The 24313-nt window shown below is 50.1% G+C and overlaps 1 protein-coding gene across 1 annotated transcript in view; it reads right to left on the bottom strand.

Annotated features, from left to right (window-relative positions):
• Window positions 1-394: 394 nt before the first annotated feature.
• Window positions 395-24313, bottom strand: part of LOC146193326 (uncharacterized) — a 74978-nt gene continuing 51059 nt past the window's right edge. Inside the window, exon 6 of the mRNA XM_084600518.1 lies at window positions 395-593. Coding sequence (XP_084456644.1) covers window positions 395-593 — 199 coding nt within the window. The remainder of the gene's footprint in view (window positions 594-24313) is intronic.

Genomic DNA, 24313 nt, shown 5'->3' with positions numbered 1-24313 from the left:
CGCGTTGCTTGTTGCTGTGACGCTCGGCGATTTTCTGAGGCACCCCGCCCGTCTGGCCGTATGCGGCCCTCCGGGGGTGTGTTCTGAGTAGGTGCGGACTTTCGCGGCTGAACCCCGGTGAACTCACGGGGGTTGAAATCAGCACTGCGCAGCCGTACCCAAAGGGATCCAGGGCGCGACCCGATACCTCGAGCGGCAACGGCTCGCTCGTGAACCCACTTGCCTCAGGAGTGTACTCACTCCTTACCGTTAGTACGCCGCTCCAGGCACACCTCGGCTCTAGTGATTCTCTAGCCAGTGGCGGGGGCCGGTATTTACTCGACCGCAGAAATCTGAGCCTGGACTCTGCGCGCTTTAATGGCAAGCTCGTTCAGGTCACTGCATCGACAGCAACTCAAGTAGAGGGCAAATGTGGGGTGGCACTGGCGGAGGACGCGTTCCACTCGCTCCGAATGCGAAGCTTCCGTATCGGGTACTCGTACAATTCCTGCATCGCTCGTACGAACTCTACAAGCGATTCATCAGGTGCCTGTGTCCGCAGCTCCAGTTCTCGCTGCATTCGCTGCTTGTAGTCGTACGGAAGGAACTCCTCCCTGAACAAGAGTCGAAAGTCAGACATAGTGCTCGCTTTGTGGCCCACCAATAGGTACCACAGGGCGGTTGATTGACGAGTGCAATTGGCAAAGCTCGTCTCAGAATATCGCTCTCGTTCAGGTCACTCGCAAGCTCATACCGGCGGAAAGCCAGTAGGAAGTCATTAGCGCTCTGCGTGTCGCTGTAGCCACTGTATGTCAGTATCGGTACGCCGATCCGAGGGCCAGGCGAGTGCGCCTGCTTCAACAGCTGTTGCAAAGCGGATGCGAGGGCGTTTGCGGCGTCTCCCTCCGGGTGACATACTGCGCGCTGTTGTGCCAGGCAGGCTGAAGCCCTCAGGCATTTGGGCCGACCAAGCCTCACCGCGTCACCGGGCTCTGTGGCGCCGCCGTGTCGCGGGATGGACTTTGTTCTTCTCCCCCTGCGTTTGCGGTTTCGGGAGGAACGCGACCTCGGCAAGCGGGAGAGAGGAAACTAGCCTGGCTGCTTCTGTGTGCGCAGCTTATTAGCATCGGCGTCAAGATGGGTCCCGGGATCTGCGGCTCCATTCCTGCGACCTTGGGACCTGCAGCTGCATCCGGACCGCCTGCGGCCTGACAGTGATATGTGACTGTGTGGGCGGGACCAGACGAGAAAAGATGCAAGGGTGTTTCCGGACGAGAAGGTTGACAAGTGACGAGAGATTTGCTCGAGAAGCTGTCTACGGAGGCAGGCTGCCGTCCTGCTCTCCGAGTGATTTGTTCATGTTGTAAATAATGTATAAAGCTATTTTCCTTTATTCTTCCTAATTCCGTCTCCCATCGTCAACTTGACTGCGGTTCCCCACTCCTACCCGTGGTTCACGAAGCGCTCACTAGCCATCGGGTGTGATGCGCGTGCCGCTGTTGCGGGCGTTCTCCAATCGGGGCCAATGGGCCAATCCGACTGAATACCGGAGGGAATAAAGCCTTCGCCAACGGGCGGTAGCTTGGGATGCAACTCGGGATCTCCCGATGCTGTGTACGCTGCATGCCTCTCCATCAAAGGACAGGGAGCGCTCGCCGAATGGGCGGGTCTAGACTCAATTTGGCCACCGGGCCAGCCTGCGTGCGCAACGGGTTAAAAGAGTGAAGAGTAGCCGTTGCCGACGGGCGATGGCTGTAAGAGTAAATCAGGATTGCCTGTATTAAGACTCGTTTGGCGAACTGTATTGACAGTCGCACCTGTGACATGGCGGAGCGATTGGGCCTGGAAGCCGCTGCCACTGGGCACGGATTTCTGGAGCTGGCCGGGAGTTCCCGGCGCAAACATTCTAGCGCGAGCCGCATCGGCGGGTGCGCCAGGGGACACGTTCAAAAGAACAGAACTTCTATAGCCACAGCCATCGGACTGTTCCGGCTCGATATGCTTAACGGGAATGCCCGGCGCAACGTTTCGGACGGTAGCCGCGCCTGCGACATCATGCAACACGTCCAATTGACCTCCCAACATCGCATCGGCGGTTGGATTTGATGTAGCCAAATGGCTAATGCTCGAGATCTCCTGAGCTTGGCCGCAGACGTCGGCCAACATCACTAAGTCAGACAGCCCATAGCGCGGGCTGGTCATGTTGTTCATACAGAGCTAGCTTTCCCCGTTGGAACGCCAACAGGGACCCACGTTGGTGCGCCAAAAATTTAGGATTCTCTACGGGGCTGCGGCTCCGCTCTCAGAGCAAACAACGCTCCGCTAGCTCAAACCACAGTGGTCGCCCCCAAGAACAACTCGCACACCGAGGACCAAAGGGTAAACCAGTTTAATGGTTTTCCTCGGCCGCGCGCGCGCGATCAATCAATTAAGTTCACCTGATGCCAGTCCCTCTTTTCCGGATGCGTCCGCTCAGCTGGCCCGTCCGGTCCGCTGTGTAGGGGTTGCACACCACCACACGCACCACACACGCACTCCCCTTCCCCAAAACAACACCCAGCCAACACAGCGCCAACACAGCCTTACCACAGCCGTCGAAGGAGAGAGGGGAAAGGAGGCTGTCACGTGTTGTAGAGAGGAGAGGCCACACCTCACCCTCGCCGTCGCGTGGTATCCAAAAGGGAAAGGAGCGATGATATGTTCCCTCCCACAGGTTCTAGCGTTAAACGTTGCCAGGGTCAGTTTCCAATGGCGGCCTGTCCAGCGGAGCCAGGAATTCTTAGCACCCCTGGTGCGTCACAGGTCTTATCGCCGCCGAGGTCAGTTGTTGCGCAGCCGCTGGTGACTGAGGGTCGGGGTTTTATGGAACTAATCATGAGAGGTTGCGGCCAATTACTCCACCAGGGTGGCCAACTCTTGGTATGGTGAGAGAGTCCCAAATCCGTTTATGTATTTCCATCGACACGCGGATTTTTTTTTTATCCGGTGGAGACCGGGACCTGAGCCCCGGTCCTCTTGCATGTGAGACGGATGCTCTACCGCTACGCCACCGCTGTTGTCCTTCCAACTACAGCAATATATCTCGTCCGCAACGTAACCAGCGCCAGGAATTGGATAGTTGCGTCACCCTTGCTCTGAGAGATATTATGTGAATTATACTCCCCGCCAGCTTTTTTTACTATGGTGCATACTCGCACACATACCAGAAATTTCCCTCCGCCAGAGCCAAATCTCATGCGACCATTGCAACCAGTCAAATGGCGGGCCTAGTTCCAAGACAGAAGTCCGTGAATGGGTGTTAACATCCCTCAGGTCGGCTAATGCTACCCAGCGCGCAAGAACGACTCTCCAGCTTCTAACCGCGGGCAGACTCTTCCCGCTTACCTCTCCTGACAGTCGCCCCTTTCAGCCTTCTTTGACAGCCACCGGGAAACTAAAGGGTGCGACCAACGGACGTGCAGTAGCGGAAACATCGACGTTTCCAATTTATTTGCATATCGTCACAGTAAACTGCTTAGAGCAGTTGTGAACGATGGCCTCGTGAACATGGCAGTGGGCATGACCACAATGGATAATGGTGCAAGTGTCGATTTTGGTTGGTAACAACTTTATTTCTAGTCCTAAAGAGCTTTCGTCGATGATTAAATTTTAAGAACCACCTTGGTCAAAAATCTGCTTAGTTTATATATTGCTGCCATATATTGTGGTAGGAGAAAGATAATAGGTTGCGATTTCTGTCTGTTACATGAATGAAGCGGTCGCTAGCGACGTGTTCACAACTGCATTTTATGTGCTACCTCGTACTATGCACATTATCCTCGGTGCTGACGTTTTACGACAGTGCGGCGCATCTCGTTACAATATCAGTAACAGCCTATCAAGCCATAGTCATTACTTTGACAATTATACAGAACTCGGTGTGGCCTGCCCATTTTTTTCTTTTTCCGAAGTTATCGCCACTGTGCTGTGCCCTCAGGCGCGTTTTTCAGAGTTTAAACGTTCTGGTCAAACAGGCTTCCCATCCCTGTCCGCAGAAGATTGTGGTGCTGTGCCGCAGCTTTATTCTAATGAATGAAGGCTATGCAACACTTTGGAAGGTTAATCTTTCTAATGAACCTGGCGTAGATTCTGCATTTCGAAACTAGCCACCTTTGAAGAACACATTTCTAAACCAGTCGCCGAGATGAGTGTACGCGTTGCTCGTCCAACTAAACCTCCCACTTGGATAATTCAAATTTTCTGGCTATGATAATGGAATCCCTACACTCCAAGGAAACCCACGGACAAGTGGATTCGATGGAAGTGTTTAGAAGCATCTGAACGCGTAAATGTCCACCCTACTTGGTATTGGAATATAAGAACTGTTTAACAGGTCCGTGAAATCTTGCAAAAAAGAATTATGGAGAAATCACCGAGCCCAAAGGAAGCTTCTCTAATTTAAAAAAAGCTGGTATGTTGCAATTTTGTGTCTACAATTTTCAGCTGAACCCAGCCAAAAAGAACAAAATGTACTCGCCGGTGCACGTTGACGATGCCTTTGACTCTCACAATAAGCTCCGCAGTGCACCTGTTTAGACATATGACAAAATAAAGTCCGAAAGACAAAAATAAGACTAAGTTCGTTACCACAAACGGGTTTTATTATTTTATTCCGATATCATTATAACCAAATTAGATCGCCACGCTTCCCCTGGCTTTAAAAATTTTAAAAACACGGCTTTAAAAACATGGAAACCTACCACGTATGTGGTAGGTTTCCATGTTTATTCTTGAATACTTGATTTCCTACACGACCACCGCTGAATATGACCGCCGCTTATCCGTTTCCCTTGAACCGATAGAGAAAGCGGGCCCGTTACTAAAATCTAAGTGCCGCTTCCGAAAACGATAAATATTTCTTGGCCATTTTGTTGACAAGGACGGCGTTAGACCCGAACCACATAAGATTGAAGCTCCAGACTGCGGCAAAGGGCTCCAGCCATTGTAAGGGAATCTGCACTTGTTCGCCATTTTTCTTGACGTAAAAATCTACTCACATGCTCCTTTCAGATAGACATTCCTTTCATTTGGCCTGCTAAATGTAAGTCTGCGTTTCCCCGGTTCGTTTCTTCTCACGTCAAAACACATGTTGCCTTTTTTTTTCACGAGAACCCTCACTGAAATATGCACTGTCGCCATATAATCGGCATGAGTGCAGAGTTCATACTACGACTTGCTGGAAATCATCAATTTGTTGCTTAAGCAAGTCGCTGCCTGAAATCAAACTAACTGAACGCAATCACTCCGTTACAGAGTTAGAATGTCTCGGCTTTGATTGCCACGAACACAGGCAGTTTCGCTCGTAACTTCACAGACATGTATTTACACTCTTCACCCACTTTCAATCGCACTGCTGCATTGTTAATCCGCACGGTCACTGCAGTAGGTTGGCTTTCTGAAAATTCGTTTTCAAAGTTACAAAGCGCCCTACAATGCTTCGACGGAGACTGCCTTTTACTGCTTGTTCTCGAATCTTTGCGATGAATAAAACATTAGATATATATATATATATATATCTTGCCGCTTAAGTTGAGTTGACGACAACCCAGAGGGCTATGGAACGGAAAATGGTAGGGGTAACATTAAGAGATAGGAAGCGTGCAGAGTGGGTCAGAGAAATAACTCAAGTTACCGACATTCTAGTGGAAATTAAGAAGAAGAAATGGACATGGGCAGGACATGTATTGCGAAGAGAGGATAACCGATGGTCGCTTAGGGTAACAAACTGGATTCCAAGGGAAGAAAAGCGCAGCAGGGGGCGGCAGAAAGTTGGGTGGGCGGATGAGATTAAGAAGTTCGCAGGGGTCAAGTGGATGCAGCTAGCACAGAACCGGGTTAAGTGGAGAAATATGCTAGAGGCCTTCGCCCTGCAGTGGGTATAGTCAGGCTGAAGATGATGATGATGATGATGATGATGATCTTGCCGCCGTTTCATCATAGTTTTGGACCTTGTCATCTTCTAAAGAGAACAATGCAAATGTCAGCACTGGGTACTGTTTATTTAAGATGTCCCTCATCGGTCATTTGCGAGACGTAACTACATTTGCGTTGGCTTGCTCTACCTAATCAATTACTCATCTGGCAGTGCGCTCTATCTGCTCGTTGTCCAGCTAGCCTCTATTCATCTGTTTTGAACGCAGTCGTCATGCCATTACGGTTGGCCACTTGGAGTTTGCCGGCAGCTGTACTCGTTTTAAGAAACTATTGCACGACCCGAATATGCGTTGAACGTATCAGCGCTACCACACACATAACATACAGCGCTGCATGACCTCCTGTGCGCAGTGCCACAATTAAAGCTTCCCACTAATTCTCCGTTAGGCCGCTTGCATCAAGGGAGACAGCCGAGGATGCCATTAGAGCACGTGGGTGTTGACCTCTTAGGCTCGTTTCCAGCACATCCAAAGAGAATTGCTGGCCATCGTTTACGATGTTCATCTCACGGGCTGCTCTGAAAGTGGCGCCAGCACTTGAACAACTGCAGGTGACATCCAATTCTTCAAGAAATGCTTCGGTGCAAGAAGACAAGAACAAGACGTAGAAAACACCACACAGCGCTCTGTAGTGTACTTTCTACGTCTTGGCCTTGCCTGCCACACCGAAGCATTTCTTGAGCTATGGATCACCAAATGGTCTATAAAACAACCCTTCCAATCCAATTCTTCACGTTGACGTCATCCGTCCTGGGCCCGCCTCTTGTCATGAGTGGTTACCTTGGCCGCCTGTCTAGAATAGAAAATATGGAATAATTTTGCACCTCTCTTCTGATTTCCGCAACTGAAGAAAAATAGACATGTTCATCATACAAACCGGTCAATAAAGAATATGATAGCGACGTATCGAGCCCTAAATATGTAGCCAAGCGAGTGCATGAGTCACTCCAGTGGGACAAAGGGTGCAGCAGACACCTCCGTTTCCAGATTACGCTTAGGTAGTGTCTAGATAACTGAGAAGAGCGGACTTAAGCCATAGCTAATGAACAAGAAGACGAGACGGGCTGGAAAGTGGTGACCAGACGGAAAAGAAAGGGGCGCGCCCAACCTACTGCGTAGCTTAGGAGGCAGGTGTGACGGGCAGGTGAAACCTTCTCGCAAGCCTCGTAACATTATGAACCGGGTGATAAAAGCCTCACACATACCACCCTTGTCGCAAGACAACATCAAGATTGAGGTTCGCCCAAAGGGCGGCTTGAACTTAAAAAAGATCGGACCTACCTTATTGAGCAAAGCCTTCATGGCAGCACTTAACCTTGATCCACAGAAGACCACGTATGACCTAATATGTCCCAATAATACGCAGAACATCATGGTGGTAAGCACGCCCTTTCGAGAAAATGCAGACAAGTATACGGACGTAAGGGCTGTCAGAATAGCCGGAAAAGATTACGCAGTGAGCGCTTAAGAAACTGCCCCAAGCGACACCTGCAAAGGGGTAATCAGAGACATCGACGCTGCCGACGTTCACAAGATGATTGAAAGAAACTTTGTGAATGACCAGCAACCCGTTGACACCAGCGGCGAAAAGAATCAAGAACTCAGGATCAGCGATCATTGTGTTTGATGGTCTTCGAGTCCCAAACTTCCTTAGGTGTGGACCCACACTGATACTCTGCTGCTTATATCGCAGACAAGTAGACATATGGTACGTATGCAGCAAACTCGGACATAGTGCGGACGTTTGCCCGAGTCGGGCTCCACCGAATGCAGGGGCTGCGAACTTCTTAACCCCACCGCATCCCACATGTGCGATCCGAAATGTAAGCTTTGCTGGGACTTGTACACGACGACGGACAAGTTGTGTAGAAAACGCTATCTCATTCCACACGTAGTACGCGCATGACGACAACTAGTACGACTGGAGCAACAAGAGGAAGTAGAACTAGTCGAAGAAGAAAAGCAGCACGCGGCACGACGCTGATCTAGGTCCAAGACGCCGACACGTAACCGCTCCCGTTTTCAATCGAAGAGCCGCACACATGCGAGGACAAACAGGAGTCGTTCTCCGGGGCGCATCGGTGGAAAGGCAAGTGGGCGGACAAGGTTAGAGACACTACGACGCCAACACCAAAGAAAAGTGAGTCCCGCAACACAGATAAAGAGGGAATAGCTATGTTAGAACGGGGACTAAGAGAGCTAAAAGCCGCTTATACTAAGCTAACACTCGATTTATTTGCAATGGGTAAAGCGAACAGCAGTAAACAAACGCGCACACCCGATCCGTTTTTCGCTATCGAAACTACCCTACTTGTTGAGACGGAGAGGAAGAAAGAACAAATCAAAGAATGGCCGCCTTCTAAGAAGTGCGCTTTAGCGCAACCGCGAACTACGAAGGACGCCGTTGACGCCATGAGTGAGAACATGAGGCTAATGCTTGAGAGCATGGTACGAATTAACGGGAAAATGGGCATATTTAGCACACGAGCACCGAAAATGGAAATGTATCTAAACAATACGGTAGTACTGGCAATGGCGAGGATGATTTCACAACACATCGGTGCGCAAGGCCCACCTCGCGATGGTTTAACTGCAATCGAAGGGGGCTAACGTGGTCAACATGGCAGTGCCGAATAAGACACGCAGTCTCCGCGTCTGACAATGGAATTGCTGAGAGATCGCCTCAAAAAAGGCGGTCCTCCTGCAGATGATCAAATCAGGAACCGAGAAGCCACACGTCATCATGCTATAAGAAAAACTCACAACCGCGTTGGCCATTACGGGCTGTAAGGCCAAAGCCCATAGAAACAAGCAAGGCAGAGGCATCGCTTTACTGACTGGAAGGAAGGAAGATCCCGTGAATTCTGCATGACATCCGCCACACAGCCTTCTACTGGAACACCTTACGATCGAGATCATACCGAATGACCACGTAGGGAACAAGCAAAGACTCTTCCTCAGCAATCTATACAGTAGCCCTAACGATACTAGGTAAGGGTATAGAGGCATTCTGGCCAAGATTGCGCAAATGGCCAAAGATAATCCGGTGATTGTACTTGGAGATTTTAACGCCCCACATTAGGCTTGGCGCTACGCGTATCCCTCTAGCAAGGAAAATTGTCTCCTCACGACAGCCTTTGATCTCAACTTCACGCTGACCGCAGACCCAGAGACCTCCACCAGATGTGGCACTTCCACAAGTCGAGACACACCACCGGACTCCAATTTCGTCCGGAGACAAGACAAATGTGCCTGTCACAACCCGGGCATAGCCCTTGGCAGTGACCACTGTATTCTCCAAATTGATGCAGAGATACAGGAAAAGAAGCAAATGGAGTACAAATTTATCGATTGGGACAAACTTTGTGCAGTGCGGGCGTAGCCATACAACTCATCAGGAGCAACCATAAAAGCACACGATAACGAGCTGGACCGAGCATCTCAACGCAGAAATCGCAGCCTCGGAAGAAACGATTACCACAGACGTTAAGTTAGAGAGAGTGGACAGTCGGCTAGCGAATCTTCTAGAAGCCAAACATTCCATTCTAGACAGGTGGAAAGGTGAACGTTTTAACAGAAGACTACAAAAAAAACTTGCCAAACTCAACAAGACCATTGAACAATACTGCGTGGTTTTCTCCCGACAACAATGGGACAAAGTCTGTAACTCCCTCAACGGGCAAACACGACAAGGAAGTGGGTGGGGACTCATAAAACAACTCCTCGACGAACACGGAACACAATCCAAAACTACGCAACGAATCAGGCTAAGTAAATTACGATACTGCGCGAAGCAAACCAGTACTGCCGAATCCCTTGCGGATGACCTTGCCAAACGGCACTTACCGCTTATATTGGGGCTACCCAGTATCTTACAAAGGAAGAACTATGCAAACTCAGAGATAACACGGGCTTCACAGAAAGTTATGTACGCTCCGCAAATCACGAACTCAACAGTAAGCCTGTAGCAGGCCCTATGGTATCACAATCGGACTCTCCGAAACTTAGAGGACGGCTCAGTCACATTCCTAACGCAACAAATCAATAAATCCTGGCAAATTGGAAAATAGGTTGGGATCGTGCAAATACGGTCCTCATCCCATAACCGAGCAAGCCGCTGGGCTTACCCAACCTACGACCGACCTCACTGACGTCCTGCCTAAAAAAACCTAGCTGAACACATCATCCTGAATAGACTATCGAACTACGTGGAAGAAAAGGAGTACTTCCTACAATATGATTGGCTACAGGCCGGGTCTCTCAATATAAGACGCTATGCTACGAATCAAGAGAAGTGTTGGATCGCTCCCCACGAGACATCAAGGCGCTACTCAGACTCGATGTGGAGCAAGCTTTTGACAACATCCAACATCAAGCCATTCTCAAAGCCATATCTGACCACAATCTCGGAACAAGCTTCTACCATGGGAGCTTCCCTCTACACCTGGCGCCTAGCCGAGTGTCCGTCAGGACCCCTACTGTGGGAAAGTCGACCAAACGAAACCAAACCATGCAAGCCCCGCCGGTGTGGCGCAGTGGTTACGGCGCTCGACTACTGTGCCCAAGGACGCTGGAACTAGGCCCGGCCTCGGCGGCCGCTTTTCGATGGAGGCGAAAAGCATGGCGCCCGTGTTCTGTGCGATGTCAGGGCACGTTAAAAAACCCCAGGTGGTCGAAATTTCCGGCGTCCTCCACTACGACGTCTCTCATAGCCTGAGTCGCCTTGGGACGTTAAACACCACTAAGCAAACCAAACCATGCAGAACGAACCGTCGGATTTAAAAAGCTGTTCCTTGCCGCGAGGTGGTATAGGCATAGGTCATGACGGCAAATGCGTCGGTTGGTTGTTATGACGACTGTCGAAATACGTAATAATAATAATTGATTTACATGATTTTGTTTTGTATAGCAGATAGCCGACTGCTCCACGTGTGGGACGCTAAACAAAGCATGAAACGAAGGCTGAAGAAACAAAAGTGGAACAATAATCTTAGAAAAAGAATCGCGAGGCTTAACAAGAAAATTGAAAGCTACGCGATCAAATTGTGCGAACAAAATTGGCTCAGCGGATGTGACGAAATAGAGGGAGGCATATGAATCTCTCCAAAATCTCAGCGCCCGTCCTGTCTGTTCTTCACCTCCGTCCACTTCTGTTGCGCTGTTTTTCTATACCAACTCGCCCAGATGTCTCTTCTATTACAGTACTCTCCAAAATGTGGGGCATGCTCCAGCATCTGCTGGACCCAACAAATTCAAAAACTCAATCGGGAATAAGATTGGCAAATGTCAGACACGCCTTTGAAGGAGACGATGCGGCGTTTAGGAATAAGTTAGTAAAAACGTATGTTGCAGACAACCAGTGTTCCCCACTCCCGAGCTACGGTGTCACGCCCAACGAGACGCTTGACGCCCCCGTCACGGAGGCAGAGGTAAGGGCGGAAAATATAACACTAAAAACTAAATCAGCCCCGGGCCCCGATGGGACCACCAATAAAATGCTAACGACTCTGGGCGATGACTATTAGTCTTCTAAAGGAATTCATTGGAAAGGTTTGGGAAACGAGCCAGTCGCTAGATCAGTAGGAAACGGCAAACATAATACTAATACCCAAAACGGGAAAACCCGCGCAATTGGAAAATTTGAGGCCGATTTCCTTAACCTCATGCGTAGGGAAATTGCTGGAGCACGTAATACAGACGAGATTAACGTGCTTCATGGAGCAAAACAACCTGTGGCCGCACGAAATGGTCGGTTTTCGATCCCACTTGTGCACGCAGGACGTAATGCTCCGACTAAAGCATATCATAGACTCGCGATCGAGAGACGCCAAAGTGATCCTGGGCCTAGACTTCACCAAGGGCATCGACAATGTCAAGCACGAGGGTATCCTCGAAGGACTCAAAGTGTTCGGTGTAGGGGAGAGAACGTACAACTACATAAAAGACTTCTTATCGGACAGAAAAGCCTGCATGATATTTCAAAATTTAGAATCTCCTACGATAGTGTTAGGAAGCAAAGGCACACCGCAGGGCTCAGTGCTATCGCCTTTCCTATTCAACGTGGCAATGAGAGGCCTCCCGGGTAAACTTAACCAAATCTAGGGGCTAAATTTTAGCATGTATGCGGACGATATTCACCTCTGGGTAACCGTGGTAGCGATGCGAGTACGGAGGAAAGCCTGCAGGCAGCGACCGACATCATTGTCGACTACGCGGCTAAAAGGGGACTTTCGTGCTCCCCGCATAAATCTGAGTTGTTCGCTTATAACCCAAAGTACCTGCGCTGCAAGAATAGCGGGGAGATTCATATTCAGGTGAAGGGCAAACCGGTGCCAAAAGTAGATCAGATCAGGATTTTGCGGATGGTCATTCAATCCCACGGCCATAACGGAGAGTTCCTGAAAAAATTAGAAAGTTACGCGATGCAAACCCTCGGGCTCTTGAGGAGGGTCGTCACTAAAGGAAAAGGCCTCAAGGAGAGAAAATTACTAAAAATATTCCAGGCATACGTAATAAGCAGAATCAGTTATGCCACGCCCTACTTGGACATCAAGGCCGGCGAAAAAGAGAAGTTAGACTGCCTGATTCGAAGATGCGGTAAGAAGGCGCTAGGACTACACATGGGTACCTCGAGCGAACGATTGCTCGAACTCGGGGTGCATAACACGTGGGCAGAATTGGCGGAGGCAGTGCGAGTCTCCCAATTAGAGAGACTAAGCACGACCGAGACGGGCAGGGTAATCCTTGCAAAAGTAGGCCTCAACCCAGAAAGAGCAGTTCAATAAAAGTCACAACTAATAGTGAAATCAGGAATGGCTTGGGTAGTCCCCCCCTTTCCCTAGGAATATGCATCCAGAATTTAATGTCGAAAGAAGGGCCAAACGAGCCGAAGCTCTAGAGCGACGGTTCAAGAACATGGGAGCAAAAGGAAGTAGTCTCTACCAACACCACCGAAGCGGTTGCGTTGGTAGAGACTAAAAAAAAAAACAAAGAAGCTGTGGCCTTGTGGTAGTGCATGCGCCTAGCATTCGGGAGTTACGGGGATCGATCCCTGGTGCCGCTGGTTACCCACCGGCTTTTCAATGGGTACAAGCTTTCCTCCGGCCTGGTGCTCGTCTCTTATGGGGTGAAATGCTTGGGAAAAAGGTGCCACGGCTGAAATAGTGGCGCCGATGTGGCAGTGATTCGTTCCGCCATCGGACAACAATGCGGCAAAAGCCCTTTATGTGGCCTTTTTTTTTCTTTGAGCCCTACAGCCATGCTACAGCCATGGTGGAAACCCGACCTGTGAGAACCAGACCTTTGCAGGTCATTAGTTGTTCGAAACTTTAAGCCCTCCAAGGCGCACAGCAGGGTTATCAGAGCCTCTTCCAAACGCACACCCCTGAGAGAGCCGGGTGGCGTATTTGGGTTTGCTCGGTACGGTGGCCCCGCAAGGGACAAAACGACAGAAGAGACGAAGAAAGCGGGCTGTTCCGACTAGCATCTACTGCCCCCAGGAGCCGAGCAGCCTAGCGATTAGCGGCGCATGCTTTTTCAATGGGCGTCATGTTGGACACGGCACTAGCATGAGAGAGCCTATAATACTACTACTACTACTACTACTACTACTACTACTACTACTACTACTACTATTATTATTATTATTATTATTATTATTATTATTATTATTATTATTATTATTATTATTATTATTATTATTAGTAGTAGTAGTAGTAGTAGTAGTAGTAGTAGTAGTAGTAGTAGTAGTAGTATAGAGGAAGACTCGTTTCACTAAGTTGGCACTGAATTGTCTGTAGGTAACGGCCAAAATAACTGGCCAAATATTATCTTCACAGTTTTAATTAATAATGATAATAATAATAATTGGTTCACAGGAAAGGAAAGGCGCAGAATCTGTCACACTTGTGTCTGTGGACACCAAGGGATGAAGGTGTCCACAGACACAAGGGAGGAAATGGAAAGAGGAGCCGTAGCCCTGCGCTACGGAGTAGTTCAGGTGTCCACAGACACAAGTGTGACAGATACTGCGCCTTTCCCTTCCTGTGAACCAATTATTATTATTATTATTATTATTACTATAATTTAACTGTGAAGATAATATTTAGCCAGTTAATTCGGCCGTTAACTAGACAATTCAGTGCCAACTTCGTGAAACGAGTCTTCCTCTATAATACTACTACTACTAATGATAATAATAATAACATTAATAATAATAATTAGCAGGAAATAATACTGTGTATTATTATTATTATTATTATTTAGTAGTTGTAGTAGTAGTAGTATTAGAGGCTCTCTCAAGTTAGTGCCGCGTCCAACGTGACGCCCATTGAAAAAGCATGCGCCGCTAATCGCTAGGCTGCTCGGCTCCTGGGGGCGGTAGATGCTAGCCGGAACAGCCCGTTTTCTTCGTCTCTTCTGTTGCTTTGCCCCTTGCGGAGCCACCGTACCGAGCAAACCCAAATACGCAGCCGGGCGCCGGGCCGGGGGACGATTGTACCCATTTTACCGGTGGGTGTCCGGCGGTGGGTCGATTCGGCAAGTGGCAGAAAAGGTGGGGCGGTATCTTCGGTAGTCGATGGCCGAGGGGCACTGGTATCCGCGCAGCCATCAGAGGCCGCAACACCGAAACTGCGGAGGAAGTTGCGATAGCGCTAGCTTGCGTAGGAACAGAAGCCAAGTTCATAATTAGCGACAGCAAAACTGCCATTTAAAATTTTGGGAAGGGGAAGATATTGCCGGAGGCGGCCAAATTCCTCACTCAAAAAACGATAAATAGGAAAATTCAGTTATTTTTGGACACCCGCTCGCGCTGCCGTCCCTGGTTACGAGGCAGCTCACGAGCTAGCCCGAGCTCTCTATTTCGGGGTAGCCGTCGAGCCCCACGAACACTGTGCATACAACGAGCGTCTGCAAAATTACGGGGAAATCATCGACCATTACAAATTGGGACGTAGGCTGGCACCCCCCACAGATGTTAGACTAAATAACAGAGAAGCTGTCGCGCGGAGGCGGCTACGAACTAATAGGTTCATGAACCCGGTCTGGGCGTTTCATGCCCTACCAGACATTAGGGACAATGATCTCTGCTAACACTGTGGGGCAAGAAGGACCCTCGACCACATAATTTAGGAGCGCCCACAATCTCCAGGAATAGGACAAAATATAACAAGTAGAGAAGCCTAGGATACCCTGCTGCGCAGCGCGGACCCTGCGATCCAGCACCGCATCGTCCATCTGGCGGAAGTGGCCGCAACAAGCCAAGGGCTACCTGCCAACCTCTAATCCGCGGCGCACGACTCCCCGTTTCCGATGGAATTAAAAGTTGTACAACCAATGATTCACATGAAGGGCAAGGGGCAGCATCTGCCACACTTTCTTCTGTGGAGATCTTTTCCCGCCGGGGTGGTGCAGTGGTAAGACGCCCGACTACTGTGCCGCAGTTCACGGGTTGGAACCCGACCACGGCGGCTGAGTTTCGATGGAGGCGAAACGAAATGGCATCCGTGTGCTGTGCGATGTCAGCCAACGTTAAGATTCCCAGGCGGTCGAAATTACTCCGTAGCCCTCCACTACGGCTCCCCTTTCACCATTTCCACTTTCACTGCCACCTTCCTTCAATCCCTTACTGCATGGTTCAGGTGTCCACAAAGCAAGTGTGACAGATACTGCGCCTTTCCCTTCCTCTGAACCAATTAATAATGACTGATTTATTGATAGGAGGGGAAAGGCACGGTAACTGTCTCACTTGTTTTCTGTGGACACCGCAACCGCGCCGTAAGGGAAGGGAGGAAGATGAGAGTGAAAGTGGAAAGAGAGAAAGAGGAGCCATAGTGGAGGGCTACGGAGTAATTTCGACCACCTGGGGATCTTTAACGTGCGCTGACATCGCACAGCACACGACGCCTCTTCGTTTCGCCTCCATCGAAACGCAGCCGCCGAGGTCGGGTTCGAACCCGGGTACTCCGGCACAGTAGTCGGGCGTCTTACCACTGCACCACCCCGGCGGGGCATAATAATGACTGTTCCGCGCTGTAAGGTAAGGTGGAATGAAAGAGGAGACATAGAGGAGAATTGCAAACTACGTTCGACCCTATGGGTATCTTTAAAATGCACGGACATTGCGCAGAACGCAGACGCCTCTTCGTTTCGCCCCATCAAATTGCAGCCGCTTGCGGTCGCGATCGAAGCCAGGTAAAATAATATTATTAAGTGGTTCACAGAAGAGGAAAGACGCAGTATCTCTCACACTGGAGTCTGTGGACACCTAAACAGCGCCGTAAGGGAAGGGAGGAACGTGGTAGTGAAAGAAGAGATAGAAAAAGGGGAGGCGTAGTGGAGGGCTACGATGTAATTTGACCACTTAGGGATCTTTAACATGCGCTGACATTGCACAGCTGTTTAGAAAGCTTACGAGATCCTGTGTGAGGTCGTCACTTAGGTTTCAGATCAGGGCGTTGTCGATTCTCTCGGCTTCTGCTGCCCTCTTTCTGGTCATATTCCTTATGGCCGTGTGAACTACTTCCACAGTTATTGGGCGGTCGAGTCTCTCGTTTACGGCTCCGCAATAGGTTCCTTGGTATCGCGAGGGGTGCAGCTTGAGTCGCAAAAACTCAGGCTGCTGCAGACAACGACTGGAAGATCTCTCTACAGAGACTCGGACACTGTGAGCAGATGAGAGAAATCGGACACTGTACAGTAGTAGAGGCTGATGAAATAGCCGTTGCTCTAGCGGTGGCGGAGGGCTATAGAACTGGGCGGTCGCTAACGATACTCACGGGCTCTCAAGCAGCCTGTCGAAATTTCTGGAATGGTAGGATTGGTCGCCACGCGCTCCGTATACTCCTCGAAGCGAGCGACAGAACTAAAAAGCACGAAGAAAATAAGACCAGACACAAAATTATGTGGGTACCGGCGCACATGGGGGTGGCAGAGAACCAAGAGGCTGACAGGATAGCTCGAGCATACACTACTTTCCGAGCATCCGACCAGTCCGCGGAACTTTTGCCAGCATCCAAAGTATACTCAGCCATAGTAGAAAACTAACGAAGAAGAATGCGATATCCCCCACCGCACAGATCTCTCACCAGAGAGGAAGCTGTCATATGTAGACAATTATAGACGGGTTCATACCCAAGCCTACACATACTAAACAAAATGCACGCGGACAGATGTCGGTGGTGCGATGAAAAAGCAACACTATATCACATCACATTGGCCTGTCAAAACATAGATGTGGTCCCCAAAATTCGAAATCCGAGTGCGGAGCAATGGGAGACTGCTGTACAGCGACCGCTGCGAAGACCAGCAAGGTCAGATACAGCGAGCCCAACAAGCGGCAGTAGCCAACGGAGCCCTGGACTGAGGGCAACCGACCATTGCGCAGAAGTGGACGAGGTCGACGAAGAAGGCTCGTGTGGATTCAACAAGCAGTCATCTCTGAAGACGTCCCAAAACCCGCCAAGTAATATAGGGCTAAATAAAGTTTTTCCTTCCTTCCTTCTTTCACGGACGCCTCTTCCTTTCGCTTCCATCGAAACGTAGCCGCCGGTAGATGGGATCGAATCCGGGTACTCCGGCACAGTAGTCGGGAATAATAATAATTGGTTTACAGGAAGGGAGAGACGCAGTATCTGTCACACTTACTCTATAGACACCGGAACCGCGCCGCAAGGGCAGGGATGAGGCAGGGAGTGAAAGCGGAGAGAGAAAGGGCAGCCGTAGTGGAGGGCTGCGGAGTAATTTCGACCACCTAGAGATCTTTAACGTGCGCTGACATCGCACAGCACACGGATGCCACTTCGTTTTGCCTCCATCGAAACGCAGCCGCCGTGGTCGCGTTCGAACCCGCGAAGTCCGGAGAGTAGTCATGCGTCTTACCACTGCACCACACGCGGCAGGGCACAATAGTCGTAAACGGTTCTGTTTCTATGGGGCGAAACAGAGGCGTCCTTTTGCTGTGTGATGTGAGTGCATGTTAGATACTCGCGGGGTATAAATTACTCTGGAGCCCTCCAGTGCAAAGCAAGGTGTCCCTGTGCTGTGCGATGTCAGCGCACGTTAAAGAACCCCAGGTGGTCGAAATTTCCGGTGTCCTTCACTACGGCGTCTCTCAAAGTCTGAGTCACTTTGGGACGTTAAACCCCACAAACCAAACCAAACCAAACAGTATACGCTTTCTGTCTTTCTACTTTCCCTCCCCTTAAATTACGGCGCTGGTCAGGTGTCCACAGAAACAAGTCTGGCAGATACTTCGCATGTCCATTCCCGTGAAAAAATTATTATCATCTATGCTGACTCTCGTTAAAAGAACAGAGCCGACATGCTTTCCTTCATTACCTATTCCTTTAACACCTCGCGACATGGAGAGGGGGCGCTGCTAGCGTTCACCGCGAGCGGACGCACGCTACATGGGCTCTGCCTTTAATTCCCAGTATTACCGAATTCCTTCTTCAAATCGTCAAGAGTTTCCCATCAACGGGTTTACCTCGAGTCCCTGCATCGACTGACACCACTGGTGGGCCGGTGAGTCCGGAATCGCCACTTTCTCGCCCGCTTAACTGCTCAACGCCCGAGGCAGGGAGCTAAGCCTAGCACCTTCGCGGCGGAGACACTGCTCCGCCAGGCCGCCGCTGCTTCGGAGCAGCTGCGTTCGAATGGTAGCGTTCGCTTCGCCACGTCGCCGCCAGCCTCGCCATGGCTAATAAGGCCACGCAAGCATTACCAGTGAGAGGATATGCCCCCGCGGCAATGAATTACACCCCCATTGCGCCAGCGCAAATGCAGCCGCCTCCGCAAGTCACTCCCGGGGAACCATCAACCTCTGGATTGAATACCCAAATCCGCAAGAAGCTCGCCGATGCTACGCGACCACCACCATCACCGATTCAAGAACCAGCCTCGCAACAGCAATCACCTGCTACCCGGGCGCCCAGGCTCTCCCGGCTACCCAACCTGAACAACTTCACTTACAAGATAGTGATGAAGCCTCAAATGACTTTTGACCTACAAGCAATTGCTGCTCGCTCCTTCGACCTTGAAGAGGGCATGCAGGCTACTCTCACCACTCAGCTACAAGAACGGCCGATGATTAGAATCCTCAGCAAGCAGAATATCATCATTGTTTGCACAAACAACGAAACAGACGCGCACCGCCTTGCCGCACTTACTCACATCCGGATGAACGGCAAAGCTCTCGCAATTACTGCCTACATATCACCCTCCCCGAAGAGGTCTGCAAAGGGGTGATTCATAACACCAGGCCCGACGTGAGCGATGACTCCATCTTTCAAGCCCTGTATTCTCCCGACCACTATATCCTAGGTGCACGACGACTCGAAAAATCATCCTCGGTGGTAGTAGTATTTTCTGGACACCGAGTCCCGTTCACTATCAACTACGGCTGGTCCGAGCGCCGTTGCTACATCTACCGCAAGACCAGGCCAGCATGTCTCAACTGCGGCACGCCAGGGTATAGAATCGACGTCTGCCCTCAACCCAGAAAACCACTATGCCAACTGTGCGGTAACCAGCTCACCGAGTAAACACACGAGTGTAAGCCCATGTGCGTCCTGTGCAAGGGTCCCCACAAGACCTATTCCAAAGACTGTGGAGAGAAGTTTTACTCTCTGAAAACCAAACTCACAACTTCATCAACCACCACAGCCCACCTTGAGGACCACAGCCAAGACTCGGAAGACCACAACCAATATCCGCGAGGGAGGCCACGGACAAAAGAGCAGACTTCGGAAAGCAGACGCACCCGCTCCCGCTTCTCAAACAGAATGCAATCTAACTCGAGGTCATGAGACGCAGAGGGGGGCCGAGAACGCCAGGACGAGCAACAGCGGCAGCACCACGGGAGCACCAAAAACAAGACGTCCACGGGCCAGCCTCCCGATTCCAGAGACCAGTCCCACCTGCCCATCACCCGAGCTACGGATACAAAGGTGAACTGGGCAGAATGGCCTCCCCTCCCCACTTCCTCACCTCCCTCACAGAAAGACAACATTATATAGTCACTCAGACAGGAGAACAAACAACTACAAGCAATGATGACTACACTCACCGCACGTCTCAATGCCATAGAGCACAACATGCACACAAACACAAACCCGAACACACAACCCGATTCCGGAGCTCAAAACGCACCCGCAACCCAACCCGTCCTAGTGGAGATATATCAGCAAATTATTCAGGAGCTCAGATCCTTCAGAGAAGAATTCCGAGCCTACCAACAGTATGTAGAACGTCAAACGGCTGAAACACGCGAAAGCATAGTAAACTCCAAACACTGGAAAAGCTAGGTGGCGTCGACTAGAACAGACGGCGGAACATCGAGCTCCGGAATTTACCGTCTTTTTGCCAGACCATCAACCCTGGAACCTCCATCGCCCAACTCACGTCATTCGGCAAGTACCTGGGATCATTCTGACTCCTCATGTGCTGAATTTGATAGCTTTTTGGCTAAGAACCGACCGTATATAGGTTCCGATGATGCCCGAGGCTCGCTAAGCCTTGCCACGCATCTCGATTGTGTTACCATGGCAACGGCACCGCCGCCGCCATGTGCCGTCAATGAATTTCCTGGAGAAACACGTGCCCACGCTGCCGAAGCACGCGCCAATGCCTCAGACGCCAGAGAAGAACGCGCTCATACCTCTGAAGATTTCGATGCGTCTGACTGGATTACCCCAAAGAGGAAAGGCAAACGAAAAATTCCGGCGACACAATTCTCAACCCTGAAAACTGTCGTAATCAGGGCACCAAGTACACTCAATATCTCCCCAGGTTAAACCCTACGAAATTCTTCAAGAAATTTCGTCAGCAGCAGACTTGGCGCCACATGAGCGACAGGCTCTGACTCTACAAATCAAACACCACCAGAATGTCATCCTTCTGAAGACCACCAACGAATTGACCGCCCGAAAGGTAGCAGCACTTTCCTCGTTATCCATCCGAGCGAAAACTCATAACATCCAATCTTACATGACGGCCCCGGTGGCATCGTGCTGGGGCGTAATTCATGGAATCGAGAAAGGTCTTTCAGAAGCCGAACTTTTAGAAAGCCTTGAATCGTGGCATGCGACGATCCTGTCCGCTCGTATGATGGGACAGACCGAGTCGGTATTAATAACTTTTGAAGGCACCCATGCACCTCGGCAAATTCTGTTCCGCCGCGTCTTGTACAGATGCAAGCCTGAAAGACCAAATGCTTTGAAGTGCAGCAGGTGCCGTGAATATGCATGGTCATCGGCTGCTGAACTGCCCTCACCCTCCGACATATCAATGCTGCCCCATCTGCTCGGTCCAGCTCAGCCAACAAGATGAACCACATCGTTGCTCCGCCTATTGCTTCCACTGCAGTGGAACCCACCCAACGTTTGACCTCACCTGCCCTGTACAGAAACAACAAGACCAAAAGAGCCACAAGGCTGCATATGACCGAAGGAAGAGTCTAAGGGAACAGCTGGAGCCTTCTGTCCAAGAACAGAAAAAGCCATCTAATTCCCAGCGTCCCACTACAAAGCGACTATTGACTACGCGACAAAAAATGTCTGGTCACCCTGGCAAGAAGAATACGCCACCCCATCATCCTCCGACTCGCGAGGACTTCCCCCCTCTGTCACATGCAAATCAAGAGACGGCACCACCCCCTCGGACCAATATCTGGCATCAAGAAGTTCAAGAACTGCCAGCTGCCCCACGTCCTCTTCTCAAGCCAGCTATGCTCCCACCACGTGGTAAGCCGAGCCCGCCACTTCCCATTTCCCCTCCCAAACCTTTCTGTTATACATCTCCGATTCCACACCAGTTATTACATCTGAGAATTATATGCGCCACATAAAAGATCGAAATGACCCTATTATCTGGTACCTTGCAGAAGAAATTTCCGCCATTCGCCAAGCATTCGAACTCATGCATACACTCTTTAGTAATCGCCTGCAGGATGACGAACGCATGGATTTCCTAAATCATTCTCTTAAACGGCCCCGTCCATCTACATCCCCTGAAGCAACTGCTGCATCCTCTTCTGTCCCTCCCGAGAAGCGCGCTAACGTAGCTTAAGAATGGCAGGGAACAATCACATACACGTTGTACAGTGGAATAGCAGAAACTTGCGTACCAAACGAACACTCTTTATCCAATGGCTCCTGACTTTACCCTCGCAGCCCCACGTCATTCTCATTCAAGAATCGCGTGCTCTTAAGGGTATTCCGGGCTACCGTGCCCTGCATGCAGCGCATGACAGCGACTGTGCCCCATTAGTGAGCACTTATATTCGTCGGGACATCCGATTTGAGGCCATTGAAGTCCCCAGTCGTCTTGAACGTCACCTTATTGCATTTACACTGTATTCTGATCACTTATCTCGCCCTTTATCCATTCTAAATTTTTATAAACCTCCTACAGAGTACACGCTTTTCAAACCGCTAATGCACTTTACTTCAAGATTGTTTCGAGACTCCGACTTCTTAATAGTTGGGGATTTTAATGCCCCGCACGTTATCTGGGGTTACCCACACACCTTCCGACCTGGCCGTATACTCAACGGCGCATTAAACGGAGCTCAAATAACTGTTTATAACACCCCAAACTCCATTACCCGGGAAGGGTACAGGAACCAACAATCCACCATGCCAGACCTCACAGTGGGCCGCGTACTGCGAGAGGTCACCTGGCAAGTTACAGATGAAAAGTTGCTCAGCGGCCATTACATTATTAACATCACTGTCAGTAGCTGTACCCGTCCGCGTAAACGTAAAATTTCCCACACAAACTGGAATACCTTTCGCACTATACGCGACACCTCTCATACTACTGGTAGTCTTCAGAGCTGGACAAAAGCACTCAAACATGCTCAGAAACAAGCTACGCAGGAGAGTTCCACTTTAGCCCCGTCAGATAATCCGGACCCTTACCTTGTACGCATCTGGAAGAGGCGGAAACGACTCTTGCGCACTCTTCGCACTCAGCCCAACAATGCTCGCCTCTCCGACCGAGTAACCGAATTGACGCGACAGGTTAAAGAACACTGCGTTACACTTGACACCAATCAATGGAACAAAATTTGTAACACCATTAACGGCACACTAAATCAAAAAAGAACATGGCATTTACTCAGAGAACTGCTCGGGCCTCAACCGGCGCCTTTCCCACTCTCGAGAAGCACTATTCTCAACTAGGCGCGGATGCCTTAACAGCCCAACTCCGCGATCTCTACATTCCTCCTCCCCTACCCAGCCTTTATACTCCGTACACTGGTGCTTCCAATGTAGAATTCGATCAGCCGTTTACCCTCTGGGATCTCGACTAGGCGCTAGAACAGCTAAAGCGAAAGTCAGTTCCAGGTGAAGACCAGATTACATACTCATTCATTCGAAATCTCTCTGACAAGGACAAAGAACATTTTCTGAGCATTATAAACTTACATTGGGAAGAAAGCACGCTCCCAGCATCTTGGAAACAATCACTTATAACCCTACTTCCAAAGCCAGGCAAAAAACCTGCGCTTCAAAACCTCCGCCCAGTTTCTTTAACATCATGCATGGGAAAAACCATGGAGCGGATGGTGCTCAATCGGCTCGAGACTCATCTTGAATCCATAGATTTCTTTCCCCCTCAACAAATTGGCTTCCGAAAAGGTGTGTCTACTCAGGACCTATTTTTTCTCCTCATGCACGAATTTGACCCTCCGCCCACTTCCCAGATCCAAGCCATAGTGGCCATAGATGTGCGAAAAGCTTTTGATAACCTTGCCCACGATCCTCTATTAAACAACCTTGCCTCTACTGGCTGTGGTCCAAAGATAATGGCTACCTCACAGCATTTCTCCGCGACCGCACGGCCAAGTTCCGTCTCCCCGATTCGATATCTGATCCTTTCCCCCTCACACGTGGTACTCCTCAGGGCGCTATTCTGTCACCCACCCTTTTTAACCTTGCAATGGCTCCCCTATCTCGTACTATAGCGTCTATCCCAAACCTAAAACACACATTCTATGCAGACGACCTTACTCTTTGGTGCACTTCTGGCTCTCCTGGAGCAGTAGAGGAGACCCTACAGCAAGGTATCGATGCAGTCGTTAGTTACCTTGATACAGTAGGGCTATCTCCCGCACCTGAAAAATCCGAATTGCTGCTGATTGCAAAAACTCGCTATCAACGCCAACATAACCAGCTGATCAATCTCACAATGGCAGGTCACCCCATCCCTCGTGTATCATCCTGCCGGATCCTCGGACTTCATATCCATGAGTCAACCAATCAGGCCAATGTATCTACAAGCGTTAAATTTTGCAATCAGCTTACGCATCTAGTTCGCCGCATAGTCAGTAAGCACGCCGGGCTACGAGAGGGTCA

The sequence above is a fragment of the Amblyomma maculatum genome, chromosome 4 (genome assembly GCF_055883805.1).
Source record: "Amblyomma maculatum isolate TAMU_Amacu chromosome 4, ASM5588380v1, whole genome shotgun sequence".
NCBI lineage: Eukaryota > Metazoa > Arthropoda > Arachnida > Ixodida > Ixodidae > Amblyomma > Amblyomma maculatum.
Note: the sequence above shows the minus strand (reverse complement) of the source record. Positions and strands in the feature narration are given on the sequence as shown.